Source organism: Opisthocomus hoazin, chromosome 4 (genome assembly GCF_030867145.1).
Source record: "Opisthocomus hoazin isolate bOpiHoa1 chromosome 4, bOpiHoa1.hap1, whole genome shotgun sequence".
Lineage (NCBI taxonomy): Eukaryota > Metazoa > Chordata > Aves > Opisthocomiformes > Opisthocomidae > Opisthocomus > Opisthocomus hoazin.
Window position 1 is genome coordinate 9,174,926 of NC_134417.1, and position 27,915 is coordinate 9,202,840.

Sequence of the window (27,915 nt, forward strand, 5' to 3'; positions counted from 1 at the left end):
CTCCTATTGCTCCTGAATACCCTAGGGAGCAGGGAGCTACGTCGCATGTTAATAGGCCAACATTCAGGCATCCAAGTGTTACAAAGCCAGCCAGGGCTGTATTTGAGCCTGTGAAGGCTGTGAGTAACTGCAAGGGATAAGGATGCTTCCCAGCTTGTCCCCATGCTTTCTCTGTGAGAAAGTATCACAAGATAAGTGTAACCACCTCCTGTGGCTGTGGTTTGCATCCTCTGTATGTATCATATTGTAGAATCTGCTCATCCTATCCGGCATAAATTAGTATTTCTCCAACACCTCAGACAGGCCCAAGGGATCTCAGGGAAGAGACTGATCCTCTGATACTCTATGTTGTAAGAACATTTGCAGACCTCTGAAGCGGAACCAGATGAACCAGAGAAGAGGTCTATATGAGCTGGCAAGCAGAACACAGGATAGGATTAATACATCCCTGGTTGGGATCACGAAGCAGTTCTTTATCTCTCAGCTCATCATGGGCCTCTAACCCTACTGCTGCAGGTCATTCAGCTCCAACAACACATCTGACAAGCCCTCCCTCCAACCTAGAATGTGGACATGGGCCATGCAAATGAGGAGCCAGAGCATACGATGGGGGTTGTTCATTCACAGAATAGAGGAAAAGATGGATCATCCAAATAGACTAAGTGAATATCAAGAAATATTTTATTGTACATGTAATCAAAGTTTAAAAAACAGACAAGAAGGAGCAAGGGACGGATTTACCTAGCATCTCTTAACTATGCAGGGTACAGAAATACAACTAGTAAAGAATTAGCACATATTAGTACCCTTTGTTCCCCCTTCCCTGCCCCAACGAAGGAGGTTATACAAGCAAGATTAGTAATGCTTCAAATCAAGCCTTCTCAGTAATTGCACACTTGAGCTAACATAGTTGAAGTAAGTTCAGTTTCATGAGAGAGTATGTGCTTTCAAAATAGTTGTTTATAAACAAAAACACTATGTCTTTAGTGGTTTGTAAGCATTACTCATTCAACACCAAGAATATACTTAAATGACTAATGATTTAGCAGCCATAATTGTCTTGTTATATCTGAACTGACACTATCTTAAGTATATCAATTATAGAAAATAGATTCCTTAGATTTAACAATATGTAGTAGAGAATATATTATCTAGAGGCAAAACCGTAATGTAAGTGGCTGTCAAGAAGCAGAGGAGGTATTCACAGGGAAGAGGGGGAGCTGCATGCTGAGCAGGGGGCACACTGACTGATGAGAACTAAAAAAGCTGAAGTTCAGGAGTGCTTGCTGCAAAGCAGTTACATCTCAGTATCACTGGTGTAAGTTTCAGAACATCTGGTTTGAAAACTATGCTATTCGTCCCACATCTACATCAATCTCCCAGCTTAACTCATGACCCTAGATCCTCCTTACCACAGCACAGTAGGATCTAGCAACACAACTCATGCTCTGCCTTACATGCTGTGAGGAAGGCGGCTTCCATTCTCTTCCAAAGCCAGATAAGAAGCCTGAAAGTGAATGCAGAACGTTATCAGGGCTTATTCACCCCTTCAACCACTCATTTCCCTTCCTGATTTACAAGGGTGAAGGCCTTCAAAGCAGAAAGCTGCAACTTTTTTTCCAGTACAAGCCGATTTTCTCTCAATAGCTTAGAAATAAGCCTTCACAAAAAATGTAAGCTATACAGCGTGCAGCAAGGGATGAATTATATCAGTGTGACAAGGGCTAAACCCTGAACTGAAGGCAAAACACGTTTTGGGATTCCCACAAAAGAGGGTTTTGTTTATTCTTCAGTGCCTCCATAAGCCTAGCAAATTAAAAGACTCTTCGCAAAACTTCCAGAGAAGGCCTGTGGAAACGTAGACAAAGCCAGGTCCAAAATAACAGTAACAGTATTCTGGATTCTAATGCCCTTTGGAGACTATCAGGTTTTTGGCTTAAAATGCAAGTGAATCATGACATACTAACGATACCATGATCTTCATCTATTTCAGCCCACAGCATGGTCCCACGCAGATTATTAGTGTCAAGTTACACACCGGGGACTTGAATTCACTAACACTCATAGCACCACTGGATTGTTGCTGTAAAGACAGTCTAACCCTTAAGTCTGCTGCCAGATAAGAGCCTATTACCTTTGACAGTTGCGCAACACCACCTATTCTGAGCCAGCTGACCCACCCATGTTTTCTGTCCTCACACATATGCATCTGTTTTCAGAAAAATCGGAATAGCTCCAAGCTTAAACTCTGTGACATATTACCTTTGCTTTCAAAATTTCAAAACAAGTTCTCCTCACAATGTTCAAATTATGAAATTCACACAACAGACCAATTTATTGACAATATCTCACTAGTATTTCTTGTACGTGCCAACTGCACAGTCATAAAAGCCTCCCAGCTCTTCTTCATACTTCTCAGCTTTGAAACAGGAAGTGATCAATATAGATCTCAGGATTAACAGACCTAGGTCCAGGGAAAAAAGCAGTTGTTCTGTACCTCAGTAATTATTGCTCAGTGTTTTAAGCAACACCAAGGCAGTATCTGAATTTATGCTGCACTTTAACAGAAACAGGTTACCCACCATTAATGAAACATCAGCCTTTCCACAGGAAAAAGTCTCTAAAATTTAGCTGGCCATTTTTTCTTAGCCATTGCATTTAACAAGGCAGATCTGCTTAGCTTCCCACTCTAACAGCATTATAGAGTTGTCAAAGTATATGGCTCATACCTACAGCCTGTTTTTAGAGTAGCTGGGCTGTACGTTTTCTTAAGAACTACACAAGTTTATTAGCTATGCTAAAACACTACTTACAAGAGCCTAGAATTGTCTGAAGACTCACCAGCTACCTAAACAGAACGACCGTCCCACAAAAGTGATTTCACTAATAACTGTACTCGAAGACAAATGCTACAAGAAAGCCAATAAAGGAAATCTTGTGTGATCAAAGGCTGTCTTACTATCTCATCTGAAAGAAGCTACCTGCCACTTTGAAGTATCTCCTCCTTCCATAGGAATAACCAACATACCTTTTGCAGGCAGTTTAGACAGTGACTGCTCAAAAGTATTTCTACAGAACTGCTTTTTGGAAGAGAAAATAAGTTATTTTACTATTTGCACAAATTGAGTTTACTACACTCATTTTACTCTGATAATATTTTAGATACAAGGTATCTGTACAAGATATATCAACAGAGATAGCACATTGTTAACACTACATATGTAAACTGAGAAACAACAGGTCCTTTCATCAAGGTGTCATATTGCAGGTAAGCCATGTTACGTTAGTCCAAGAGCCTGCGAAACTGCACTTCCACACCAAGGAGATTCCTGGTCAGCCCAACAGAAAAGCCGTGCTCTATAAAGGTGACTGTCCATCCTGGAACAGCAGCAGGAGAAGAATCAAGCAACCAGTGTTTGCGGTAATATTCTTAAGAAGGACTCCATTCATTCGGTGCATATTGCTGTACATAAGGTGCATAAACCTGTCAGGTACGAGATCAGCGTGAGGAGAAGCCAGTTGCAAGGCTGCAACCAACTACTGGCGTCATGTCCCAGATCTGCAAGAAAATATTGTGGAGAATTACATAGCATTACTATAAGACCTAAAAGGTATTTCTGTAAGAAGCACAGAAGCAAAGACAGACATCCCTGGACAGAAGGCAGCAAAACCTGTTTAAACTATACTTGAGGAAAATGTCATAAAGAGTTATACCACCCTTCCAAGCCAAAAGCCAAACTCAGGGCTCAAGAGAGTCTTCTGGCAGTTCTCTGTAGCTCTGTTTTAAAAAGTTCTATGCAGTTTGTTATAAACACACTTACAGAAAAACAGGGACAGACTGGAACAGTTTCAGTTCTAGCATGCATGAAGGACGTATAGCTTAAGCACAGCAATATTCTAAATCAGTCTCATTTCCATGTCCCTGATATTACCAGGGCTTTTAGTGGCAGTGCTCCAAGAAGCCAGGTTGCTCAGAGTAAAGGCAGCCCACACGTTTCATCATGTCTGTGTCTTTAAGGCCACTGGCAGATTCTCTTACTACTGATGCCTGCTTTTTTTGCCCAGAGGACACCAACAGTAACCAGTTCTGACAGCTAGACTCCATACAGTGGAGTTAAAGGTCATTTCCTCATTCAGCTGCAGGAAGAACAGTCTGCAACAAATACAATTCTTGCTGCCCACAACAGTTAGCTTTGTAGCGACAGTTGTCAGAAAGAAAAAAGTATATACAAACATTTGTTCCCCATTAAATATCTCTAATAAATGGAGTAAATAGGTACATGAATACCTTCACAATCCGGTCGCTCCCGCAAGTCACCATTAGCCCTCTGGAGATGTCCATGGACATGTGTGAAATGTTGTGTTTTCCTTCATGAAAGGTTGCCAAGGAAGTACGGCTGCAAGAGAACAATTCAAATGAAAGCCAGCTATCAGATGAACCTTGATAGCATCATTATAACTGCGCAAAATAAACTTACAAGAAAATTAAGTTGCTCAAGTACTAATAAACCAGTCCTGAGAACTGCAGTGCCATATTAAAGAGGACAGAATTAAATTACCAAGTCATGCTAAGACATTGCTTGTGTAGTTATACAGGTGTGACATTTCCTGGCCTTCTGCAGTCTGACTGTTCATAATATTAGAGCAGAAGGGGGACACTGTATTAGTAAATAATTCTAGTCTTGGTTATAAAGTCAAGCTCAGCTACATTTTTTCCTGCTGGCCATAGTGAGTCAACCAGTGCACAGCACCTCCCTTTTTCAAAAAAACCCTAAACAAACAAAAAATCCCAACAAACTACAACAAAACAAACACACCAAACCCCAAACATCTCAAAAATTGGCATCTGATTACTTTGGTCCTTTAGCACTCCAGGTGTCCAAGTAGGTGACAAGACGGTGGTGAACAGTGAAGTGCTGTTCGTAACAAGATAAAAAGGGGGTTCCTTCACTGCTAAGAGCAGCTTACTGAGACCGCAAATGACATTTAACCGAACTTGCTTGCATGAGGAAAACAACGTTGGACTGTGAAGAATATTCCCGTAGAAACAGTTTTCGGTAAGTGTACATGAGCTGATGCATATACATCCTGGCAACTGCGATGCATTGTCAGGCACTCGTTTAGCATTTTAAGTGCAATCAATAGCCTTTACTTGAAGGGAAATCTTGAGACAATCTGGACTCATGGAAAAGAAGAAATAAGGTGGATAAAAAAGTTGTTGTAATATCACATTTGAGCCAAATCAGCTTGCAGAGCCAGTTGAGGGATCTCTGTCACTGCAGTGCTTTGAGTGCCCAAGGCAAAGATGGCCTATTAGCAGAGCATCAGCTTGGTGTGTTTGTGTAGCACTGTGTGTGGATGGGGAGCAAGCACAAGTGTTTCCGCACCTCAGTAGTATTACTTTAATTTATTACTCCTTAATACTCACTCTTCATCCTTGATTGAGTCGAAACAGGAATCACAGACACGGACCTGGAACTCAAATCCCATGATTGGGTAACTTGACCGTTTGGTACTGCACTTGCCACACACTGCTTGCCCACATTTTCTGCAATGATGCTTCATGAAGGAAGAAGAAAAAGAAAAAAATCACTATGTTGTGCCACTTGACCGCCTTATCCAGTGTTCACTGAACAACAACAACAAAGCTTCTGTTTTGCAACCTGTTAGGAAGATTTCCATTACTTCAAGCAAAGACCAGGGACCCTGTAGTTCTGAACAGTCTTCTTGGCTATTAATGCATTTACCTCCACATTCTCCCCACCCATTCTCTTCTCCTTTTGCAAGCTCCTTCTAGGAGCAGCGAAAAAAAGAGGGTTGAACAAGCAACCAAGAAAATAACAGTCTAAGGAAGCCAGAAACAGGCGAGTGCCTTGGTGCCTGTCCAGTCCCTCCAGAAAGAAAGCTATCTGGGAAGCTTTCACATTCCAGCCCAGTAAGAGTAGGGCCATCACTGCTTCACTGCACTGAGTACCTTACAACCTGTTAGGCTGCAATTTGCTCAGTTATGGGGCATTGTGTCCACTTCACATGACAGGATTAGCTGTCCACAACTCCAGTGTACAGAAATACACAGAGAAATCCAGCAGAGCACTCCTAGCACAGCCTGCTTTGCCCTATGATAGAAGTTTGATGCAACACTTTCCACAGAATTTGGAAATTTCTTAGCACTGCCTAGAACCTGTGACCTGTCAATAAACCCTCGCTTCAAAGCAACACAAAATAACCAACCGTTCAAAAGATCTAACGGCTTTAGTGGTTTTCTGTTTGCATTTTGCTTAAGTGTTGAAGTACATCTAAACACTCAAACCAGTGATCTCACCTGTCTCAACCCTAATGTCTTTGTGTCCCACATTTGCTTTATATTCCAGAAGAAAGGTTGTTCACACTTCTGACAGGAATCACTTTCTAGCCATTGAGGAGCCTACAAAAGAGCAAGAAATGCAAACAATCAGAATTATTTTTCCTCATACGACAGCCAAGAAAGTTTGCTTTAAGAACTCAAAGTAAAGTTTTACTTGGCAAGATGCCCTGTCTCAACTCTGGACATTCTAACAATAGATTGCCTACGGTATAGTACATAGGAATTTTAGTACAAAAAACCCCAAACCCAAGACTACAGTTATTTGTTACCTACACACCTCCTATACTTTTTAAACCCACAGCAGTATGTTATGTTACTGCCTTAATAAGAAAACTACATCAAACATCTAAGTTATTAAACTTGCCGCAGGCCTTCAAAGACTGCTGCTCTGGTTGCCTAGATGATTTTTAAGGGCTAGTGTAATCCAAGTTGTAGAAGCTATGAGGCAGTCATCCCCTTTAAGAGGCAGGGTCCAGAAGTAAATTCTGAAGTAAATATCTTTTCTGCTTCCTTAGGATCCAGTTTGAAATAATTAAGAACTGCATTTTCCATACTGCCCACATCTTCATTAAGCATCCCTTCTCCCACCCACATATTCTTCCTCCCATAAATGTCCAAATGAAAATAGTTAGAGCTTTTATACACTTCAGCCCTCTCAGATACTTAACTGAGTACGCAAGGGATAGAAAGAGAGGCATAATATTTTCAGTACACAGACTTGAATTAGAACATGTATATTCTGTACAATGTCACACGTCTGATGGGGGAGTCTCCCTGAAACCCAGCAGGAGGAAAGCTGGAAGAGCAAAGTAGCTTTTCTTCTCAATTTGCTTCCATCCATTGTTGACAGTAATTGAACAATAGTACTGTCAGTTGCACCACCATCTTGCCATGAATATTTATTAATACCAGATGTCCATCTTGAACTTTGATTGCATCCCCTTCCTTCCCCCACGCTAGTGGAAAATACTGTAAAGATTAGTAACAAGTCCAGCGTGGGGGGTGGGGAGGAGGGTAGAGGAAACAAGTCACCTCTCCACCAAGTGAGATGTTCCATATTGCTTCTTTCAGCTACTTACAATAGCAGTTTTCACTTAATAGCATTTTTGAGAAGACAATCCACTTTCTGGCTCCCTCTAACAAAAAAGCAGGATATCTACCTATTCTTTTCATCTTAATTTCAGGCATTAAATAGGAGGTAAAAACCTGCCAACACTACCAACACTATTACCAACATACAGTTGGAACTGCCCAAGATAAATAGTACAACTGTCAGTGGAGTTACCATTCTTTTTAATAAAAAAAACTCTGTCTTCTAGTCTTACGTGCATTAGTGTGTATTTGAAGATACCCTATAACATGACTCGCTAGCTAATGCTTTAGAGGCAGTATTTTCATCATTCTTCAAACATTTAGTTTCTTTGCTTTTGGATTTGGCTTGATTGTGTTTTTCCAATGAGTTGTCAGACATCACGGCTGTTCTAAGTTAACCGTATTATTTTAATTGTATTAAAACTGTCTATTATTTAGAAGATCCCTTAATTATTGTGTGCAGATCCAGAAGAGAAACAGCCACATCTTGTCTTCCCAATTGTATTATAAGTCAGTTCCTTGCAATTACAAAGACTCATAATATCACAGAAGTTCTGAAGAGAGATCATCATGCTGAAAACGTTAGGAGCATCACATACAGCATTCAGTGTGTTTAAGCTGACAGCTCAACACATGTCAGAAAAGTTCTTAATCATGACACTTGTATTTAAGGAAAAGCAACAGGGGAAGGAAGGCTGAGCCTTAAATACTGCTTTATGGGAGCAATCAAAACTAACTCCTATAATTATGATTTAACCAAAGATAGTAGTAATATACATCTTTTCAGCTCCTATGATGGATGTGAACTGAAGCAGAAAGGACGTGCATGGCAGGCTCAGTTGCTATGTACCGAGGTCTTTAAGAAAATGTTGTCTGGGGACTGAATCTCTACATTCTGAATTGCACCTCAAGAACAGCAGGCTTGCCTGCTTTAGAGTGTTCCAGCAGCATAGGTTGCAGCCATTCCAGTGAACACACTGTCTCAAGCCTCTAATCAGTCCCAAGCCTGTCCGGCACTTCTGTCCCAGGAATCTATCTACTGAAATGCAGCGTGGACAGCCACTAAAACAGAGGAGGTTTTAATAATATCATTCAGCCTTAAAGTTTCAGGCAATATGAGGAAAACAGCCTTCAGAACTAACTAAGCAAAGCCACATCAGCCTCTGAAAAGGGGAAAAAAAAATTTCTTTGACCCAGAACATGATCTTACCTCTTCTCGGCTGATATCCATGTTCCAAACAGCAATTCCTCCATCAGCTGAACAAGATACCAGCTGCCGTGTCAGCTGGATGTAACAGATAGCCTGCACCTTGTCACTGCAAACAAAGTAGATGCTATTTACCCACAGGTATTTACTCTGTAGCTTAGTTTCCCAGCAAAACCCAATTTATCCTTGTAAACCTACCTAGGAAACCAAAACTGATTTCCAAACACTTTTCTAAGTCTACTAAGTAGAGCTATGAAGATGAGTGAACAGATGCCGTCACTACCCTAGCATCAGGATGTTGCCTAGAACAGTGTGCTTGCAGGCTTGACCAGAATACCAGAGGTACAGTTTCATGTTAACATCTCCTGGCAGTAAGCATTAACAGTGAGCTGAGTGTCAGCTGGCTCAGAATGTGCATGCAAATACTATTCTGTGCTGGCAAGGAGAGACAGTTATCAAAACAGAGACAAATGGAAAAATAAAAAGTAGTATTTGTTTCAAGATATAGCTAGGAAGCAGACAGAGCTTCCACCTTTGCTAACAAATCACAGTAAGTCAGTCTGTAGCTGCAAAGCAAAGCATGCATTCACCAATAAGACAGTTTAATCCTAAATAAGGAGTCATGGCAAAATAAGCCTACCCTAAGAAACTAACAGGATCTTAACACTATTAGACTGCTCTGCAACATGTAAGTTGAACTAAAAAAGCCATTCTGCTTCTCAAAAGAACTTACTTTCCCATTCAGTATGAAGTTTGATGCTAAGTGGGATGTTTGAAGAGAAACTAACAGTATTATAAGTCTTCACCAGGATACATGATGCAGCAGTAACACCAGTATAAAGTCCTCCAGTCACTGACTTCAGTTACTTTTTTGTAACCAGTACTGTATTATTAGTTCTTTAGCCATAAAACTAAATCCTCAAGATTTAACAAGAGTTCTAGGGCTAAGGCTATCAGTCTTGATCAAAGGTGGATGAAGGCATCTATGGAATTAGACAAGAGGAGAATGCACTATACAAATACATCTTTAAACATAAAGAAGATCTCTACTACCACTGCATTTCTAGGCAGAATATACCTTCATTGGCAAACTGCCTGTCAGACTGAATTAAGGCCCTGGATTTAAAAACGGCAGCTAGTGTTGTGTCTCTGTAAAAATAAAGAGTTGATTAAATACAGACAACCATCTACACAATCCACAGAACAGTGGAGATGTGACATGCTTTTCTGAAGTCTAGAGTCCCACCTCTGTAATTTAGCCAATCAGTTTAGAGAAAGAGACAGAGAATAGGAACATATTGAAGCTCATTCTACATGGGTACATGAACATGCTTACACATGAAGTTTCTAGACCCACCCTCACAGGCAACTCAGTGAACCATGCAACTTTTACATTAAGTTGAAGCAAGACAGTTTAGGATTTTTACTCATCTCTTCCTATAACCTACTTTTATGTGATATTCTCATCATCCTTAGTTTACAAGTATCAAACATGAGCAAAAAAACCCACCACTTGTCAGTAACGCTCTCCTAGTACTGATTATTATTCTTCTGCCTCAAAGTCTTCAGAGTTCTGCAAAAAGTTATCTTCTTCCTTATTCAAAAAGATTCAAATATCCTCTCATGCTATCTAGTCTTTCTGGGACTCTGTGTTCATTACAGAATGTGTAGAAAAAATACGACACCATTACATACTGATGTCCCTGGAGCAGCAGCGTTCGCCCCTTCCTTCCACCAATATCCCACATGATAATGCTGTGATCAGAGGCACCTGAGAAGAGCAGTCGCTGAACAGGATCCCACCACAGGGAAGTAATACTTCCTAGGAAAGAACATTCTGCAGTTAGATCCGAGTCATTTCACAACACAATAATGCTCTTCTGGGCTATTAAAGTGAAACCCGAGGTACTCCCTTACTGCTGTATCAGATATTGAAAGCCTTAAGGCAAAGGACAGCACGCAACCACAAGATACAGTCCTGCTAGAGAGGCAAAGAGCATTTGACAACAGAATAAAATATATCTAAGAAGAAAGTTGGATGCAAAGAATAAGCCAGAAAGTTCGAATTACTATCTTTCTGCCCTTTGTATTTCGGTAGTCATTAAAGAGTCAGCAGGCTGCTATGCGATCTTTGGAAGAAGAAAAGTACTAAAACTTGCCAAGCAGAGACGAGTATCTACAATACAGCAGGGTGCTTGGTCAGTGGTTGCAGGACAGCACGCAGCGTTCACAGATAAACCAACTCCCTTAAATAACCATTTACAACCTTCAAATAGTCAGAATAAGAAGCTAAGCGACAGTTCCACTGCTGTTAACAAATCTGGCCACTAGGTACGAAATTACAACACTAGATTTCTGAAGGCCCAACCTGGCTCTGCACCTCATTAGTCAGACATAGAAAAAAACACGAGTCATCTGACAATAGCAGTCTTATTTTAAACCCATATGCATGGTAAGGTAGACAGGACACTAGAGAAGTAATTTTGTCACTCATGCTGCCTATAGTTTTGAAGTTGCAGGAGCATTTTATTCCCTTACAGACATTCTTCCCTTTAAAGCAGCCTTCCACTGCTCAGTTGCCATCAAAAGCCTTGTTAGTCTGAAAGCAAGACAAATGGTAATTACAGCCCAAATAAGTCCTTTCTAGCTCTCTGGAGCAAGAAATTTTTCTTGCCTCCTTTAGGGCTACACTGTTTTCAGACTGACCCATTTGGAAATAGTTGTCTCCGAGAGAAGAGTGACCACCCGCACCATAAAAGGCAGTTTGAGTATTATCTCAGCATTGCACAGAATAGGCTGTCAAATATGAAGCATTCTGGAAGATGACTGTGTAAGGACAAGTTCTAAAACCATTTAAACTGCAAAGCAAACCATGCTTGCTTATGAAGTCACAGTTAGGCAAGAGCTAGAAAGGAGACAAGACGAAGTCAGACTTTTGAAGTCTGGCAAACACAGCTGCACTCAGAGAAGAGCTAGATGCTGTTTAGAGTTACCAGGCCTTGAGAATATTATGCAAATACTGTGTAGGAAAAAAGGTTACACATAATCTGTTGGGGTGTTCTCAGTGGGGTTTTTTTTGTGGTTCTTTTCTTTTAAAGCAAGAAAAGAGATGAAGGAGCCACTATTACACCAACTGAAGAGAAACATGTTTCTGCCCCTCAAATTTAATCATCTTCTGTACTAGACCAATTCTTGTTTTGAGGATCACAATCCCCCAAGCCAAAGTTGTTTGCTATGCGGACAGCACTGCTGAAGTTGGTGCTTAGAAGCTCACTGCAACTCAATAGTTAGAATACACACTGTACATAGTGCCAAGTTGAGACATACTGCTTTCAGACTAACAGTAATATCTATCAGGGAGCTGCATTTCAACACAGACTAGTTAGTACAAAAGAATACAGAGGTAAAGGAGTATCTAGAGCCAGGAGAATTATTTTGCTCTTAACTGAAACAACGTGAAATTCTGTTTGAAAGTAGAAGAGGCATTTATCATTTGCAAATCTCAACTTGCTTCCCTCATTCAAAGCCAGATTTATCATTCTACACTCATCTGTAAATCAGGAGTCTACCCAGGTTAACCAAGTCTACCCTATACTTACAGCTATTAAACAAGGCAGCCTGTTCCAGTGGATCAGAGACTTATGACCCAGTAACTCGCCCTCACCCAAACACAAACTAGTCAGCTGATTTGAAAGTAGCCAATGCCACATGGTGAGAGGCATTAAGTCTTGTTTATTTCTCTCAGCATATTATTAAATTACATATTCTTCTGTGATCTGCACACTTCCCTTAGTCATTACAGCAAACAGTGGCTCCATATCATGTTACAGACTATTGGGTTCTTCAACTGATATAAGGACTTCAGCTATACTGCACAGGATGAGACATTTGTCTTTGACTATACAGTTTTAGTTCTAAAAGGCTCTCTAGTTTTCTTGCATATAGCTTAGTTTCAGGTAAACACAAGACACTGAACTAGAGTTTCACAAAGACTGATCAGAACATCAAAGTCTGTATTGGGAAGAATTAAGTGGCTTTTCAGAATCTAGACTGGAGGTTTCTAAAGCTGTTTTAGGTATTATTATAATATTACCAGGTCTCCAGGAAGAAAAAAAAAAAAGTAACACATTTTCATCCTTTCTTTTCAATGTTGAGGAAACTAAAGTTTTTAAAGGTGGCCATCTAGTGGATAACTTGTGTTTAATTGAATGCATATGTTTACCCTTATTTTTCAAATATAATAAAAATACCTGTCAGTATTTATAAGGCTAAAATTTCTCCTCATCAAGAATGTGTCTGTTCTTTGAAAGGCAGTCATACGTAGAGCTAGCTTTTGATAACTTACTACCCTGCATTAGTTGTTTATCCAATATCTATGCTTAAGAGGTAGATATCCAACTGAATGTCTCATCCCAATTTACAGAAGAGGTCCTGTAATCTGGGTCAAGTGCAATTACGAGGGAGAGTTACTTTACCTTCATGCCCTTTGAGTGTTGTGATAACCGAGCACGTATTCTGCTCAAGCTTCAGGAGAGTGATCTGTCCAGAATAATCACCAACAAATGCATGCCGAGTTTCATAATCATATCTGAACACCAGTCAAGGAGAAGCCTCATTTGCACGTAAGAGCATTTTATGGGACTGAAACAGATAGCACAGGTCTCAGCTACAGAGTCTTAACAAATTGGAAGAGAAATTTTAATATGCCAGATAAACATCTACACAATTACTTCTAAAGAATGTTGGAGACTGTAACAGTTAAGCATTTTCATTCCTCTCTTCTCATCCTTCTCTACATGTGTAAGTAAGACAGTATGGAAGATAAGTGAGAAATGTTTTAGAAAGCCACTGGAGAAGCCGTGAGATAACCCATCCCCTATTGTAAGGCAACCCAAGTAGATTTAGACCATTTCTATATTTACAGAATAGACACAAGAGATGCCAGAACTCCTCAGGCTACTTGTTGCAGTGCAGGGCTACCATTAGGAGCACCTCACTGGATACTGGGTGGCATTCACTCTTGCCTAGTATCTGCTCTCATAAACTTAGTTTTCTAGCATGTTATATTAGTTGATGCCCCCAGAACAGGAAAACTTAGATACAAGGATGTTGAGCCTGCACAGCTAGTTTGCCTTTCAGTGGAAGTACACTCCCAATGTTCTAGCTACTGAGCAGGTGAAACCACCTATTTTTTGTTTTTGTTCTCTCACTCTTAAGTGTACTGATGCAGGTCCTTGAGCACGGTATGGAAGACTGAACAGTATTTCAGAAAGGGGTCTGTCATTTAGAGCTAACATAAAAGCCATACCACATCCTAACATGGGATCTATTAACAAGGTGGCACATCGGGCAAAAGCATTATACACCATAACAATTTTCTCATCCTCAGTTTTTGTCACTGTGCAACTACTACCTCCAGAAAATAAAGCATAGCAAGCTGGATGGGACCAGATCATTTGCCACCTTTAGAAGGCTTTTGCTATTTAGGATATAAGCAAGAGCTACAAAAAACCCACGCAGCTGACACCACATAACCCAAGAGTTGTGTATCAACTCACCCGGCCTCCTGCAGCCGCACAAAAACACAAGCAGCAGCTAGCAAAGTAGCCTGTTCTACGCAACAGAAAAGCCTAACTTTAAAATTCAACGCACCAAAAAGCCCACCACTGTAAGTGAAAAAGCAGAGCTTTTGCCATCTGATAACATTCTGAAATCTCTTAAGCCTTCAGAATCTTGAGATAACAATTTGCTTTCAACAAATCCACTAAGTCCCTGAACATGTGAGCCTTTCTTCATCTTGGAAGTTCAGGCTAGCACTATCCCCACTAATCCAGTAAAGAATAGGCACTCTGCTGTGTTTTTCAGAAGCTTACACATAGGGACATTCCTAACGAACCTCCTGCTAGTGAGACCAAGCACCTAGTCCACACACCAGAAAGCTAGTTCTTCCACATGCAGGATGAATTACAATGCATTTTCAAATGTCATGGTCTTCAGTGGAAATTTATTTTTATCTTGACAGAAAAGGTCATGTTCTTTTCTCCTTTTTCATAATGCACTGTTCCATTATTTGCAATAGCGTTAGCTATAGAACCCATTGAATTCACACAGTGAGGCTCAGAGGCACCAGACTGCTCTGTGAGCGAGTCTCCTAACATGCACACATCCCCAGTATTAATGCAGTTCTGTGGTCCATTCAGCTGAGGTGAGCTGCACGTGAAATGTTCTGTGGGACACAAACCCCCTGAACTCTAAAACAAGGACACTAAAAAAGAGCAACAGCACAGCAATACAAACCTGTTAGCACTTCAGCCAGTAAGGCAGGGTCTGCACCCATGGGAGACCTCAGAAGGCTAGGCACGCTGCTGGCAACCAAGCAGTCAGCTTTCCTCCTAGTTTCTTCACACTACACAGGCATACAGCAATTCTAGAGAAGTCTTTATTTTTTCAAGATATGTAATCGACCTTTTTCAGCTTCTGAATCATGCCACTTCTACAACATTACGGCCATTAATCCCATACACCAACCAGTACCTCCAGTTACTGTCAGGCCACATCTAAACTGCCACCAAGTGCTAAAAAATAATTCTAGAATTTAATAGTTTTAGTATTTGACCCACATGCAAAAGCTTTGATATATGAACTACATTTTAAGCTAGTAGGTTTGTAAGTCTTTTACACAGGATAAAGAATGCCTGGAAGTACTGACAGCTGAATAGACAAGCGGAGTTCTTAAGCTACAAATGCTGCAGCTAAAAGCAGTCTGCAGGAAAGCAAACTGCAAGCAGACAGATTACTACTAGTAATGAATAAAGTTTCAAATACCCTGTAGCTTAAAGACAGAAAAAGATAGCACGAGCAAAGACAGAACAATTAAAGGAGTCCAAAGGGTTTTCATGATGTTTTATGCTCTAGAAGGACTCCAATGCACACTGACATCTGTTAAACAAAGTGGCTTGCCCAGGAAGTATACAGGCCAGGCCACATATAGAGTTACTAGTCACCCTCACAAGATGCTACAGACAAACATCTAAAAATTAGGAACTAGTACACACCACGATTTCTGTAACTCGAGGTCACAACATCCCCTTCTACTACCTAACAACAGCCAACGGAAATAAAGGCATTAAACATCTAACCAGAAAAAGGGTTTGCAGACTTGCAAGAGATTTTACTCTAGCTTTTTACACAAAAAGGAGGGAACAAATCGAGATAAAGGAAGAAAGTACTTTTCCATTTTCAGAGTAGCAATCATTTTTCAAAGGATACTGTAGACATGAAGCCCAAGAGGTGAAGTAATGTCTCCCCAGCATACTCCCACTCCTGGTGCACATCCAGCTGATACACTTGTCATGACCAGTGCTGATCACCCACTCTGATGTCAGGCAGAAAGTAATAGCAGACACTCGATTCTGATGAGCTGTGGGAAGAAAAAGATTCAGACTAGTCTTTCCTAAAAATCAAAGTAATGCGTTCTTATGTTCTAATTCAGCGAGACATAGGTTGAAGATGATATCTAAGCAATGGCCCAGGGAGAAGTTTTTACCATCATACTGTACTTGCCTCTAGGCTGAACTAAAAGGTTAGCACTGTTCTGTTTGGTATTTGCCTTCTGAATAGCTTAAGTGAACCAAACATGTCAGTTGGCTAATTTAAGCTTTTCTCCCATAGAGAGAAGCTGAGTTCAGCCCAGATACCCAAGATGCTCTGGTTAAGAAACAGGCAAACCCTCAGCTTCCTCCAGTTAAGCCAGGACTTCTGGCGAGAACGCAACACATCTAAAAACGTTCATTGCTTTCTTTAACTGTCTTTTTTCCTGACCCCAGGGGAGCTATGCTCAGATTCATGCTTTTAAGCACCTGAAAGTGTATTTAGTCCACTGCATTCAAACTGCTACACCTGTGACAGCAACCAAATCCTACCCAGCTTTCTTTAGAATGCTGCCACTAAGCAAGAAGTTACGTGAGCATTAGAAAAAAACCCCTCCTGGCCCCCAAGATGCAAGCACTTCCCTTGAATGAGTTGTGGAGTCATCTTCCCTAGGATAAAGGGGGGGGTTTGTTGCATTAAGAACAAGGTCTTTTTCTCCTAAGCAAGAACATTGCTTCTATCAGTGTCAGGAAGTCATAAGACAAACTGCTCTTTGTTTCACTACATAATCTGCAGTATTTAAGAGTCTCCTTCAGGACTTTGATGTTAATATTACAATTTTAGCCAGCAAACAAGTTTTATATTTCTTTTAAAGATGTGCAGACAAATGCTGAAATTAGCTTCTCCACAAATATTAGAACAATCCCTACTCCCCATGTACTGGAAAAAATAAGACCTTTTTCATCCCTATTGCTCTCCTAAGATGAAGAGGAGGCAAGGACTCTTCTCTGCAGCTAGAAGTAACAGTGATTACAGAAAGTAAGGATGGAAACTACAAATACCAAAATGCACTTTTAAAGCTCTTACTCTAACGTTCATGCAGTATAATTACTCCACTTGAAAAGCAAAATCTGAACTCACTAGTTCTGGCTCATTGTACCGGCAGGCTAATGACGTACTGAACTTGATGATGACGACCGCAACTCAGACTCACCTGACTGAGGATTACCCAATAACAGAACATATATCTTATGGCAGTTATCTCCAACGAAGTGACAACTAGAAAGTCAGTCAGATTTAAAGCATACTTGGACTTGATTAATCTGTTATGGTGCCCAGTTTCCCAAGCATTTTGCATGCCTCCCCTTCACACAAATGTTAGTGTAGACACTGGTTAAGAGTTTACCTGGATAGGTCTTCACAAAGTTCATCTTATTAAAGTCCTCTGAAATATGAAACTCCTAAAAGCAAAGTGCACTGTTAGAAAAGATACCGCAGTGACATAAGCAATATTGATACCCAAAAAACAGAAGTAATCTCACAGGCCACAATTTGCACAGCAGCAATATAGCTCACTAAAAACTAGCAGTTTCTCAGGCTACAGCATAGCACACTGACACACCAACTGTAAATTAAGGTTATTAGTGAACTACATTTTCAACATGGAGCATCCTTTCAAAACTAAGTTTGCTAAAGGGAGATTATAGGAAGAGATAATATCTCATTTGTCCTCAACAGGAATGAACAAAACTGTATCTTGTAGAACTCAGGATTTAAGTATCTAAGACTTCATAATGGGCAGATTTAAATGAAAGGCTCTATTTGATCCATCACACTTAGTGAAATTTTAAAAGTCTCAGCTTACCACTTTAAGTAGTTATCACTAGAATCACTATTCTGTGTAGTTCTGTGTAGGCTATTCACAGTAGTTATCAGTAGAATCAGTAGTTATGACACTCATGCAGCACCCTGGCACCTTAAAGGACAGTTGCTATTTTGAACTTATTTCCATAGAGAAAGGAAACCATTAAAGCATCCGAGAGTCACAGGATTCCCTTCCTTTGCCAAAAAAAGAGGGGAAGAATAGACTCACTTTTTGTTCTGCCACATGTATCTGCTCTCCAGAAGAGGGAGAGAAATCACAGCAAGAGTATAGAAAGACAGAAGGCAGACCTCCCAGAAAGAAACCAACCCTGTCTCCTGTAATTTTAGAGCCAGCGTTGAAATTTCCACATCATAAAAAGATCTGCAGCAGGAAAACCCAGAGACGCGTGCATGGCAAGATATAGGCAGACCAAATACTTCTGGCCAGATGCAAGCTAGCTGCAGCTCACAACCCCGGTTAGTGCACCACTATGGTACTCTGCCCAGCTTAATGTACTCCTCAAAATAATTCCTTGACTGAGTGCAATAGTTTGGGTCCACTGCTACACTAATGGCTCAACGGCTTCTTGAGGCCAGCTGGCTCACATCTAGCCAGAAGAACCCTTGTTTATTTGCAGTCCTCCCATGTACATCTCAGGTGAACTGCCAAGAAGTTCAGACATTTAGTAGCAGCTGCATTCCAAAAAGAAGGGAAACAAAACAAATTATCAGCTCCCAGCAACACCTGGTGCTCACAATCTAAGCAATTCTAATCTGAATTCTAAAGAAAAAAGTCACAGCAACTTACCATGACAGCTCCATTATCCTGGCCTACAAATATTCGTCTGCTGTCATGATGATAAGCCATGGCTGAACATGGTGCTGTCAAAAAAGCAAGCACATTACAGTTATTGAAACAGAGGAACTAGAATACACATTACTTATTAAAACAAATTCTTCCAGTCAGGACAAAAGCTGTTTAAGATTAAGTAGCTCGACAGAAATTAGGCTGCATAGATAACATCCCTTTGCAAGACAGTTAAATTCCCCTATGTGAAGCTGAGGAATAGTACACCACTACAGTAGCTCAGATGTACTGCTAGGAACCATACGCAAACATGCTTCCCTGCCACAAGGGGTAAGAGGAACTGTACACAGGCTGAAAGCCTAGCTAGCAGCAACAGCATACGCAGCTAGTAACACCCAAGAACCTGAGCTCACTGAAATGATCTCCAAAGGAGCCGCGAGTTGTACACAAGCACAATATTCCATTCTTTACATCTGAGGACTGCATCATTAGAGAGAGGACAGTGCTAGATGGAAATATGTAATTGCATGCATTTGGAGCGGGGCCAGAGGAGGCCACAGAAACGATCCAAGGCCTGGAACGCCTCTCCTGTGAGGAAAGGCTGAGAGAGCTGGGGCCTTTTTATATGTGGTATGTGTCTAGGCAGCAACTCTACATTAATAGAGTTACAGCAAAGCACCCAGGCTGAGTGATATTTTGAAATAAAAAAAGCACAATGACACTCAAGATCTACTCAGCACTGAACCTACTCTCAGTATTCCCTTCTTAATAATCTATATGCTTAAAAAAACCAAAAACGCACACCTTGGAAAGCAGAGAATATGCTCCTGTCTGAACTTTCAGCTAGTGGAGAATATTCATACGTCTGAACTTTCAGCTAGTGCTCACTTATTCAGCAGATGAGTTCTGACAGAATTTGAGATATCTTCAGCTGCAGATCGACTGTGATTTACCTGGTGAAGGATCTGGTTCTGCCAGAAAGCTGCCTTAGATCTCACTCACTATGCAGCTAGTTTCAAACTAAAGTCTGAGCTAGAGTTGACGTAAAGTTCCCAAACTCAAGACCATCGAGTGAATCCAGCACTTGGGAAAATGGGAAGGAAGTATTGCCACACACAGCAGAGGCACAAAACCCATAGTATGCTTGGCCATCACTTATCTCCAGCATTGTACTTACATGACATGGTGTGATAGATGCTGGGCCAGTATTGTCCACTGTCTCTCTTCAGCCATACTCGGATTGTTCTGTGTCGTGGGAAGAGTGGAGAGAAGGCAGTTGTAAGTGCACCATCCCTTGCACCTGAATCCGTTCATTATTTGATATATCAGCTCCAATCCTCTTAGCTTTTGTGCTACTCAAACATAATAGTTAGAGGAACAACATAATAATAGTACTTCAATGGTACTCTAACATAATAAGAATAATAGGACTAAGAACAGCCACCCTTGAATTCTGAAGAGTTTTCTTCAAAACTGTTCAGACATTGAGTTTCACCAAGTATGAAACTGAAATACTGTTTCAGCTCACCTCAGAAATTGCTACGTTACATCCCTTTAATTCCTTCTCCTTGGCTCCAGCTGCTGTAAGTCAAATTCAAGATGCAGAACTTTCCAGCTTTGTAGAGCAAATCACAGCTTGTTTTATAGCAGATTAAGTGTTTTGCATGTTTATAAAAATGTAATTGCAAATCATTCCATTATGGAAGTCCAACGTTTGAATTTTTACTGCTCCTCTATGCAACTCATCCTTCAGTAAGCCAGATACTGAATATTAGTAACAGAAGCACCTCATCCTCCAGACCAGCACATTACTGACCCAAATATTGATATATGGATCCACAAAGGACATCATATCTAGTTCAGTGTTATTTCCTCTAAGCCATGCCTCTACTCCCTGACATACAAACAGAACGGGCAAGCAATGTTAGTACCACTGCTCCTCTGGCCTAAATACGAACAGGATTCATTAGCCAGTCCAATGGGAATGGAAAGAAGTTGACAAGACAATTTGGACAGTGTGCTAAGGCTCTTTATAAAATTTACTTTAGTTTGTAACCTTCCAGAATCAGTCCTTGGAAGGAAAGAAAAAACAGTCTTGAGAACATTTAGCATTATACTGCTCACATGAATGTCAAATCCTGGGAGGAGGGATATAAGAGAATAATCAAGGAAGTGGAAAGTTACTGTCAATTAAAAACATTCCTACAACAGGCACATTTGACGGGAATCTACATCAAGAAGTTAAAAGCACACATGTAGACAGTGTTAAGGTTATTTTGAGTCTACTTGAAATTTCCTCTCCAAACTATTGTTTGCCTTCTCGTTACTGTTTAAATCCAACTTCCTCATTCCCAAATGGAAACCTAAATGATCTGTAAATACGTGTACCTGGAAACACTGCCAAGAGGCTTCATTGAGATGAGTTGTTCTATTTACTTTTAGCTTAAAAAACGCCTGGTATTTAGAATTAAAAAAAAACCCTAGGGGATAGATTTGCTAAACATCATTAGGATTGCCAAGAAGAGTTTAAGAAAAAGAGCACAGGAGGGGACTGGTATCTTGCATCAGGACTAGAATTCATCAGGTTGAAGATATAAAGGTAGCATTCTCATTCTGTAATTCATTTAAGGGCTATTCTTTAAAAGACCACTTAAAAATAAAGAAGACAACACCCACCCTTAATGTACTACTATCCTTTTCTAAAACTTGAAATCAATACAGCTGAGTACACACTGCCTCAAAACAATAACTTTCAGCTTCTGAATCAAGTCACTTTTCCACCATTTCAGTGAGAAATGCACATTACTCAAGTCCATTAAATATTTTGCATTAAGACTGTCTCTTAAAAGCTATCACTTCCTCTTTACAATCACCCATACCCTGCCTGGTGATTAGAAAGTTAACACTTCAGAAGAGCAGTTGCTATTTCTTAGTAACATAAGAAAAGGAAAGAAACAATGCTTCCAAGTCATTCTTATGACGCAGATGCCAGTAGTAGCATGGGTTAGCACCTTTGCACTTTAACAGCTTTTTAATCTGCTTTTTAAAGCAGCTCCATCATCCTCAAGCTGTTCTGAACATCTCAGATGATAGCTTCCACCCTTACTAATTCAACTTTCACTTCTAACCAAAATCATGTAGCTATTTTTGATACAAAAAGACTAGGAGTTATCGCAGTGATTGAGATCATGCATTGATGATTTTCCTAAAGTAGACTTTGTTTCCTCCCAGCACTCTGGTCGATTACACCAAACTAGGAATTAATATAAAGGAAGCAAGGAGTTGCTTTTTCTAAGCAAATAACACCCTCAAAGTATAATTTGTGCACTGCTCATCAACAATACAGTCCCTCATCGAATTTGAGAGCCTAAGCAAATAGCTGCAAGAGTTAGCAAAATTAACTTCTGAAAGCTTCTTATTTTGGTTTAAGTAAGATTTAGACTTTGCTAGCCTCATGCTTGCAAAGATAGGCTGTCAGACAGCTTTATACAAAGCTTTGACTGAGCAAAATTTGAAGAGATCCTTTCACAGTAGTCAGCAAATAACCTGTGCCAAAATCCAAGTTCTCCTCTTTGATTCTCTCTCCTACAGACCTGTTGTAGTCGTGCATCTCCTTTTGCTAGGGCAAATTAATTTGTGAAATACCAGTTCTGGCTAAAAGGACTAGAGAAGTGCTCCAGTAATGCCACTTCCAGAGTCTCCTTCCATCACGAAACCGTTTTATTATGAGAACCACCACATCAACCCTACAGCCTATAGCACTCTTCTCAAAACTTGGTCTTTACTTAATGAAGAGGCCTGGGCTCAGTACCTGAGAAGAGCTGGTGACCACTCGCCTTTCTTTAAGCATTCCCTACTAAGGGCCTGGAAGGACACAGGTTTGTTTGACAGCAGTCTCAGTAAGGATGTAAAAATGTTGGAACTCATTAATAAGCACTCAGCAATAGATACATACTTATAAATTACAGCAGACTCAGGTATCTGAAACTGGCAGGAGGAAGTGAAACAAGATTAAAAAAGATCTCCAAACTTCCCTAACATTGAGTATTGAACCAGAAGTTGCTTTCAGCTGTAAAGCATGCACTTTTATAGACGAGTAATTCAAAGGGTTTCTCTGTTTGGTTGGGTTTTTTAATGTAATATGAAGAAACACACACAAAAGCCACCTTTAAGCAATACTGAGTGTGGCCTTGCCAATTTCTAAGAATTTTCATTGTCCTCAACTGTGTTTTCTTTCACAGAGTAAGCCAGCAGCCAACAGTGCTGGAGAAAATATTCAGGTTTGAGCGGAGAGAAAATCTTCCAATGTTCCAACAGCATTTGTGTTCATGCCATGTAAGATGCCGTCTAAAAGCCAAATGCTTGTACATCAGGGAGGAAGAAGTGATGAAAGCAGGCAAATCCAAACTTGTTACAATACAAGCACTGCTGCAAGTACTGCACAGCTACACTAGCCCTGGTGCAAGGACTGCATCTTCCTAACACCCTCCACTAACAACTGCTTTTCTATCTGAAATCAATCACCACCAATTGTTTTCCTAGCAAAACCAGAAGACTGCATTTTTCTGGTAGTCAAAATAAGCCAGAAGTATTTAGACTGCTATTGACCATGTTCCCAACACAGCATTAGGAACCTGGTTTAATCACAGCGCAACACAAGCTCAAGGACACAGCCTGCAGTTGATGCATGTGCTAGTGACTCTAGAGATCCTGTTAGCCTGTGATAAATACCACACCATCATCTTGCATTCAGGGTCTTGTATGCTACCTTATCATTCCTCAGCATCCCCAACCACAGCTGGGAAACACTTATCTTGCCTTAGTTATTTGTCTGCTGAGAACAAGGATGGTAAGGCTAAGTCCAGAGATTTGATTGTATCACAGATCCGTGCAGCCCACGCTGGCCTATCTCAGCTCCGAGAAAACACAAGCCAGCCTCGAGCAGACGGATCTAACTCACGGCTGGTACCTGAGCTGGCTGCCCACACCGAGGGGGACACTGCAACAATTCCAAACATTGTCTTGGAGCCCCAGGGTCAGGCAAGGAACCTGTAGGGACAGAGTTCATCATCCTTTCTAGGTAAGTTCTGAGAAAGCTCCACATATGGCAAGTAGCCTGTCAAAAAATTAGACTGGGAAAATTAACTATTTAACTCCTGCAGGTATTCTTGCCTCCTTTTTTGACTTCAAAACTTTAAAAAAAGAGCTAGATTTTTATTGGTATTCACAGATCTACTATGGCATCTTTTGTACCCTCACAAAAAAACCAGAACCATTACTTCTCATTCTAGGAACTATAATTTAAAATAGAAAGAACTACAACTCCTCTAACGAGAGGATAATCTACAACATTTCTCAAGAATGTTTGCGCACCAATGTTTTCCTCACTCCTTAACTTGTAAACACATTCCTCTGACTGGTTATTATGAAATACTGGACAGCCTTAGCTGTATTAAGATTTAATCAAAAATACTTTGGACCTACTCTTTTGGTATACTGCCCAAAGGGGTTGTACACAGCAGCTCTTTTGCTGTTCGAACTCTGTACTTTGCTTGCTGCTAGCAGCATAATCAGTTATGCAGTATTCACACCCACACTCCATTTTTAGTGAACAAACAGGAGCGCAAGAAGTTTGGTAACATGTGAAATTGCAGGTGACAGATACGCAAGTGAGTAGGCTTTGATCTAATGTAGGAGGTATCCCAGATTAGAGGTAATACAGTGCAACAGTTTCTGAAAGTTTAAAGATGTAAGTAAACTCCCACAGTAAGGCAGGCTACGTGAATTCAGCCTGGAGTCCAAACCTTCTCTTAGGAATTTACACACTCCACAGGTGGGTAACAGCCTCTGCTCTCCTTGCACAGGTCTATCCGACACCAAAACTTGCCCGGACAAAGATGCAGCTGCATCCTTGGCTCTTATCAAAGCAGTCTAAGCGCACAGACTGCTAACCTTCAGCATTAGACCTTTAAGTTCAAAGGCACCCGATCTGACGGCTGAAAAAAACACTTCTGAGGAATAGGAGCCTGGCTCCAAATGCTCCAGAAAAATATTTTCAAATCACCATTAAACAACGTAAGGAAATCTTTAGCTTCAGTTACCCCACACTTGTAGCATTTTACTTCAGGCTTTTAGACTTCAGTGATGAGTTTTACTCCAGTCCCGGTGATTGACAGCTCATCTACAAATTCAGTGTGCTAATCTTCAAGGGAAAAAAAGAAGGGGGGAGGTGGGATCCAATCAGCCACTTTATAGAACCGCTTATTAAGTCTTCCTCTTCCAAATTCAACTACTTCTACTGCCTGTTTTCTAAAGAGTTCAGTTGGCACTTGAAAACAATTCTTCGCACGCCAATGAAAAACATTTTTTAGCCCCTCTCCACAGGAAGTGAAGATAGGCTAACACTTTCTGATTTCTCAGAATTGCTGATAATCAGCATCATTAAGTGCTACTATAGCTTCACATTTTTAATACCTGATTTATGTTGCCAGGTCGCTGAGAAGTATGACAAATTTGACAGCGTTTCTACGTGATCTACGTAAGAGCATCAAGACATGTCTTCTACAAGATCTGTTGCTTTAATGCCAGCTAATGAAAAACTAACAGTATCTGGTAAACTGCATTTAAACCAGGACAAGTTTACATCCTTTGCACTTGACCTGTTCCCCTCCGTGCCAAATCCTGAATACCTTGGCTAACAGCAAGCTTATAAAGTTAGGATGTGCTCTCGCTAGCTGGTCTGTTTGCTCTTTCTGACCCAATAATAAACACCTGATACAGGGTATTGTAACAAATGTGAAACTATAACAAAAAGCTTTAATATTTTCTAGTTTTTAGTAGTCTTTAGTACTGTAACTTGTATTTCTGCATGCATAGTGATCTAACGATGTAACTGTTACACTAATCCCTGTTTTCTCATTAAGGAATGTAGTGGAAGCACATGGGCACAAGCTATCATTTAGTCATTAGACAAAATAATTAAGTGAAACAAAAGTGGTCTTGGTTCTCAGCAAATAATTGGGATAATTGTGGGATAAAAGAGACTCCTAAATAACTCTACTCAAGCCTGCTCGGCCTTGGGAGGGCAAATGCGCCGAGCTACAGAGATAAGGAGGCACCCAGAGAGCAACAAGACAGGAGCAAAACAACCTAAAGGACATGATATACGTGATGCTAGAACTGAGTCTGCGCAGAAACGAATGTCAATCAGTGAACAGCGTGATGAAGAGGATGGGCCTTCATCTTGGGACCCCCGAAGACCACCCAAAGATGCTAACAGACATGCGTGAAAGATATTTACTTATGCTAATTAGTCCCTAGAAATATAATGAATATTTACATGTGTGATTGTATTTAACCTGAAGCAACAGGGTGTCTGGTGTGCACGTTTGGAGGAGAAATCTCCCGTGTGCCCGGCGCTGCAATAAAGAATACCTGCTGAACAGTATACATTGGACTGTTAGGTTTTTCCTACCAGATCTTCGAATCATACCATAAAACCTAGTTTACCAGTTCAGGTAAAATCATGGCTCTGCTGACTTTCAGCACTCATACTCTACTGTTTCTCACGAGGTCAGGCTTTTCAAATGGTAATTCATGCAGAAACTAATGTAAATTCAGTTTTAAAATTTTTATATTACAACAGTACAATTATCCCTCCACCAAGCTACCTCTCAAAGAATGCTCTTTCATACTGTAACACACTCTTTTCAAACACCGCCTCAGTTTCCAGACAGGAGCTCTCAAGAAGCATCTCCTACCCCTCTTCACATTTATAGGTCACTTTCCAGGTAGCACGGAGGAAATTCCAGCTCTCACCACTACACTGCAGACCCCTCACCTCTCTCCTAGCCAACAACCACCCCCCCGTGCCACCTGCTTCCTCATTTCCACTTTCGTTTGCTTGAATAACTGCTCAGTGACATTACCAGCTTTTGAGACGGATGTTTCACATGCTACGTGAGCCACACGCTGAGGGTCAGGATTAGACTCTGAAGACATTCTCCCTTCCAGCCAGCAACCACTGTCCTCAGCAGCTCATCACCACCTCTCCCTCAGATCTGCCAACTCACTCCCTGAACCGTTTCAGCCAGAAGGAAGCAGGTCTGAGCCCTTCAGACCGAGCCACGGGGATGGGCCTGTTGTGACCGAAGCGGCTCGGGGAGCTCCAGCTCTGCTGGCAGACGGGAGCAGCACCAACGGACCTCCGAGCCAGCACAGCTGCGGGCAGAGGAGAAGCGCATCCCCGCGCCTTCGGCTCTGCTCGCAACCACGGCGGAACCCTTCTCCACGCACCAACGAGCTGTATTTCTCCATCGGCTTCGCAGGGGCTGGAAAGCAGGCGTGAAGCGCCGCGGATGTCCCCCCTCCGCGGGCCTCCCCAGCCGTGTGCCGCTGCCCCGGGCCGCGCCGCCGCGCACCTCCCGACGGCTCCAGGCAAGGGGTCACGGCGCGGGAACCCACCCCCCCCCGCGGCCCACCCCCGCCGGCCGCCGGCCCCCGCGGGGACCCCCCTCCGGGGGCTCAGCCCCAGCCCCGGGCGGTACGGAGACCGTCGAGGGAGGGGAACGGCCCCGACCCTCCGCCCAGCGGCCGGGCCCGCCCGCTCTAGCCCCTCGCCGAGGCCCCGCCGGGAGCGGGCCCCGTGAGGGGCCCCACCGCCCCGTGAGGCGCCGGGCCGGGCCGCGGCCGGCGCTCACCTGTCCTCGCTGGCCGTGATGACCCCGTCCTCCTTGGGGATGAGGAGCGCGGCGCTCACCACGTCCTGGTGCCCCTCCACCTTGCTGAGGAGGACGGGCCGGCTGCTCTGCGGCCGCGAGTGGATCTCCGCCGCCATCTTGCCGCGCCACCGGCCCGGCGCCCATCAGCTGACGCCGCGGGGGAGCCCGGCGGCCGCCGTAACACTGCGTGTAGCGGCGCCGCCGCGCCAGGCCGAGGTGCCCCGTGTAGCGGCGCAACGGCGGCCGCGCGCTGACGTCCTCTCTGGCGCAGGGCGGGCCGGTGGCAAGCGTATTCTCTGGAATAGAAGAGCCGCTGGGCCGTATTTCGTAGAAGAGAGGCCAAAACACAATCTGTCCCGGGGCCGGGGCCGCCGGCGGGGTCTCTGGCAGCCCACCCGGTCGGGGGAAGCGTCGCCCCTTCCCGAGGGGGAGGAGGCGGCCTCGGGCTCCAACACGCGTGCCCGTGGCGTGGGCCGCGGGGCTGGCTGCG

The 27,915-nt window shown here is 42.1% G+C and overlaps 1 protein-coding gene across 1 annotated transcript; it reads right to left on the reverse strand.

The window, feature by feature from the left end:
• Positions 1-663: 663 nt before the first annotated feature.
• Positions 664-27,646, reverse strand: WDFY1 (WD repeat and FYVE domain containing 1). Its single transcript, XM_075417850.1, has 12 exons — positions 27,405-27,646; positions 19,883-19,950; positions 18,706-18,779; positions 17,440-17,494; positions 15,933-16,083; positions 13,139-13,251; positions 10,359-10,485; positions 8,667-8,772; positions 6,323-6,424; positions 5,429-5,559; positions 4,289-4,397; positions 664-3,559 (listed from the first exon to the last, which is right to left on the reverse strand). Exons 1-12 carry the CDS (start codon positions 27,539-27,541, stop codon positions 3,500-3,502), a joined length of 1,233 nt encoding a protein of 410 aa, XP_075273965.1. The 5' UTR covers positions 27,542-27,646; the 3' UTR covers positions 664-3,499.
• Positions 27,647-27,915: the final 269 nt, after the last annotated feature.

Excerpts from the sequence above, each read along its gene's own strand:
- WDFY1 (XM_075417850.1), bottom strand. The coding sequence starts at position 27,541 with ATGGCGGCGGAGATCCACTCGCGGCCGCAGAGCAGCCGGCCCGTCCTC. Across the intron at positions 16,084-17,439 it reads CTTTGTGAAGACCTATCCAG|CTCATCAGAATCGAGTGTCT; the intron begins GTAAACTCTTAA and ends TTCTTCCCACAG. Across the intron at positions 6,425-8,666 it reads TGGATATCAGCCGAGAAGAG|GCTCCTCAATGGCTAGAAAG; the intron begins GTAAGATCATGT and ends GCTCTTTTGTAG.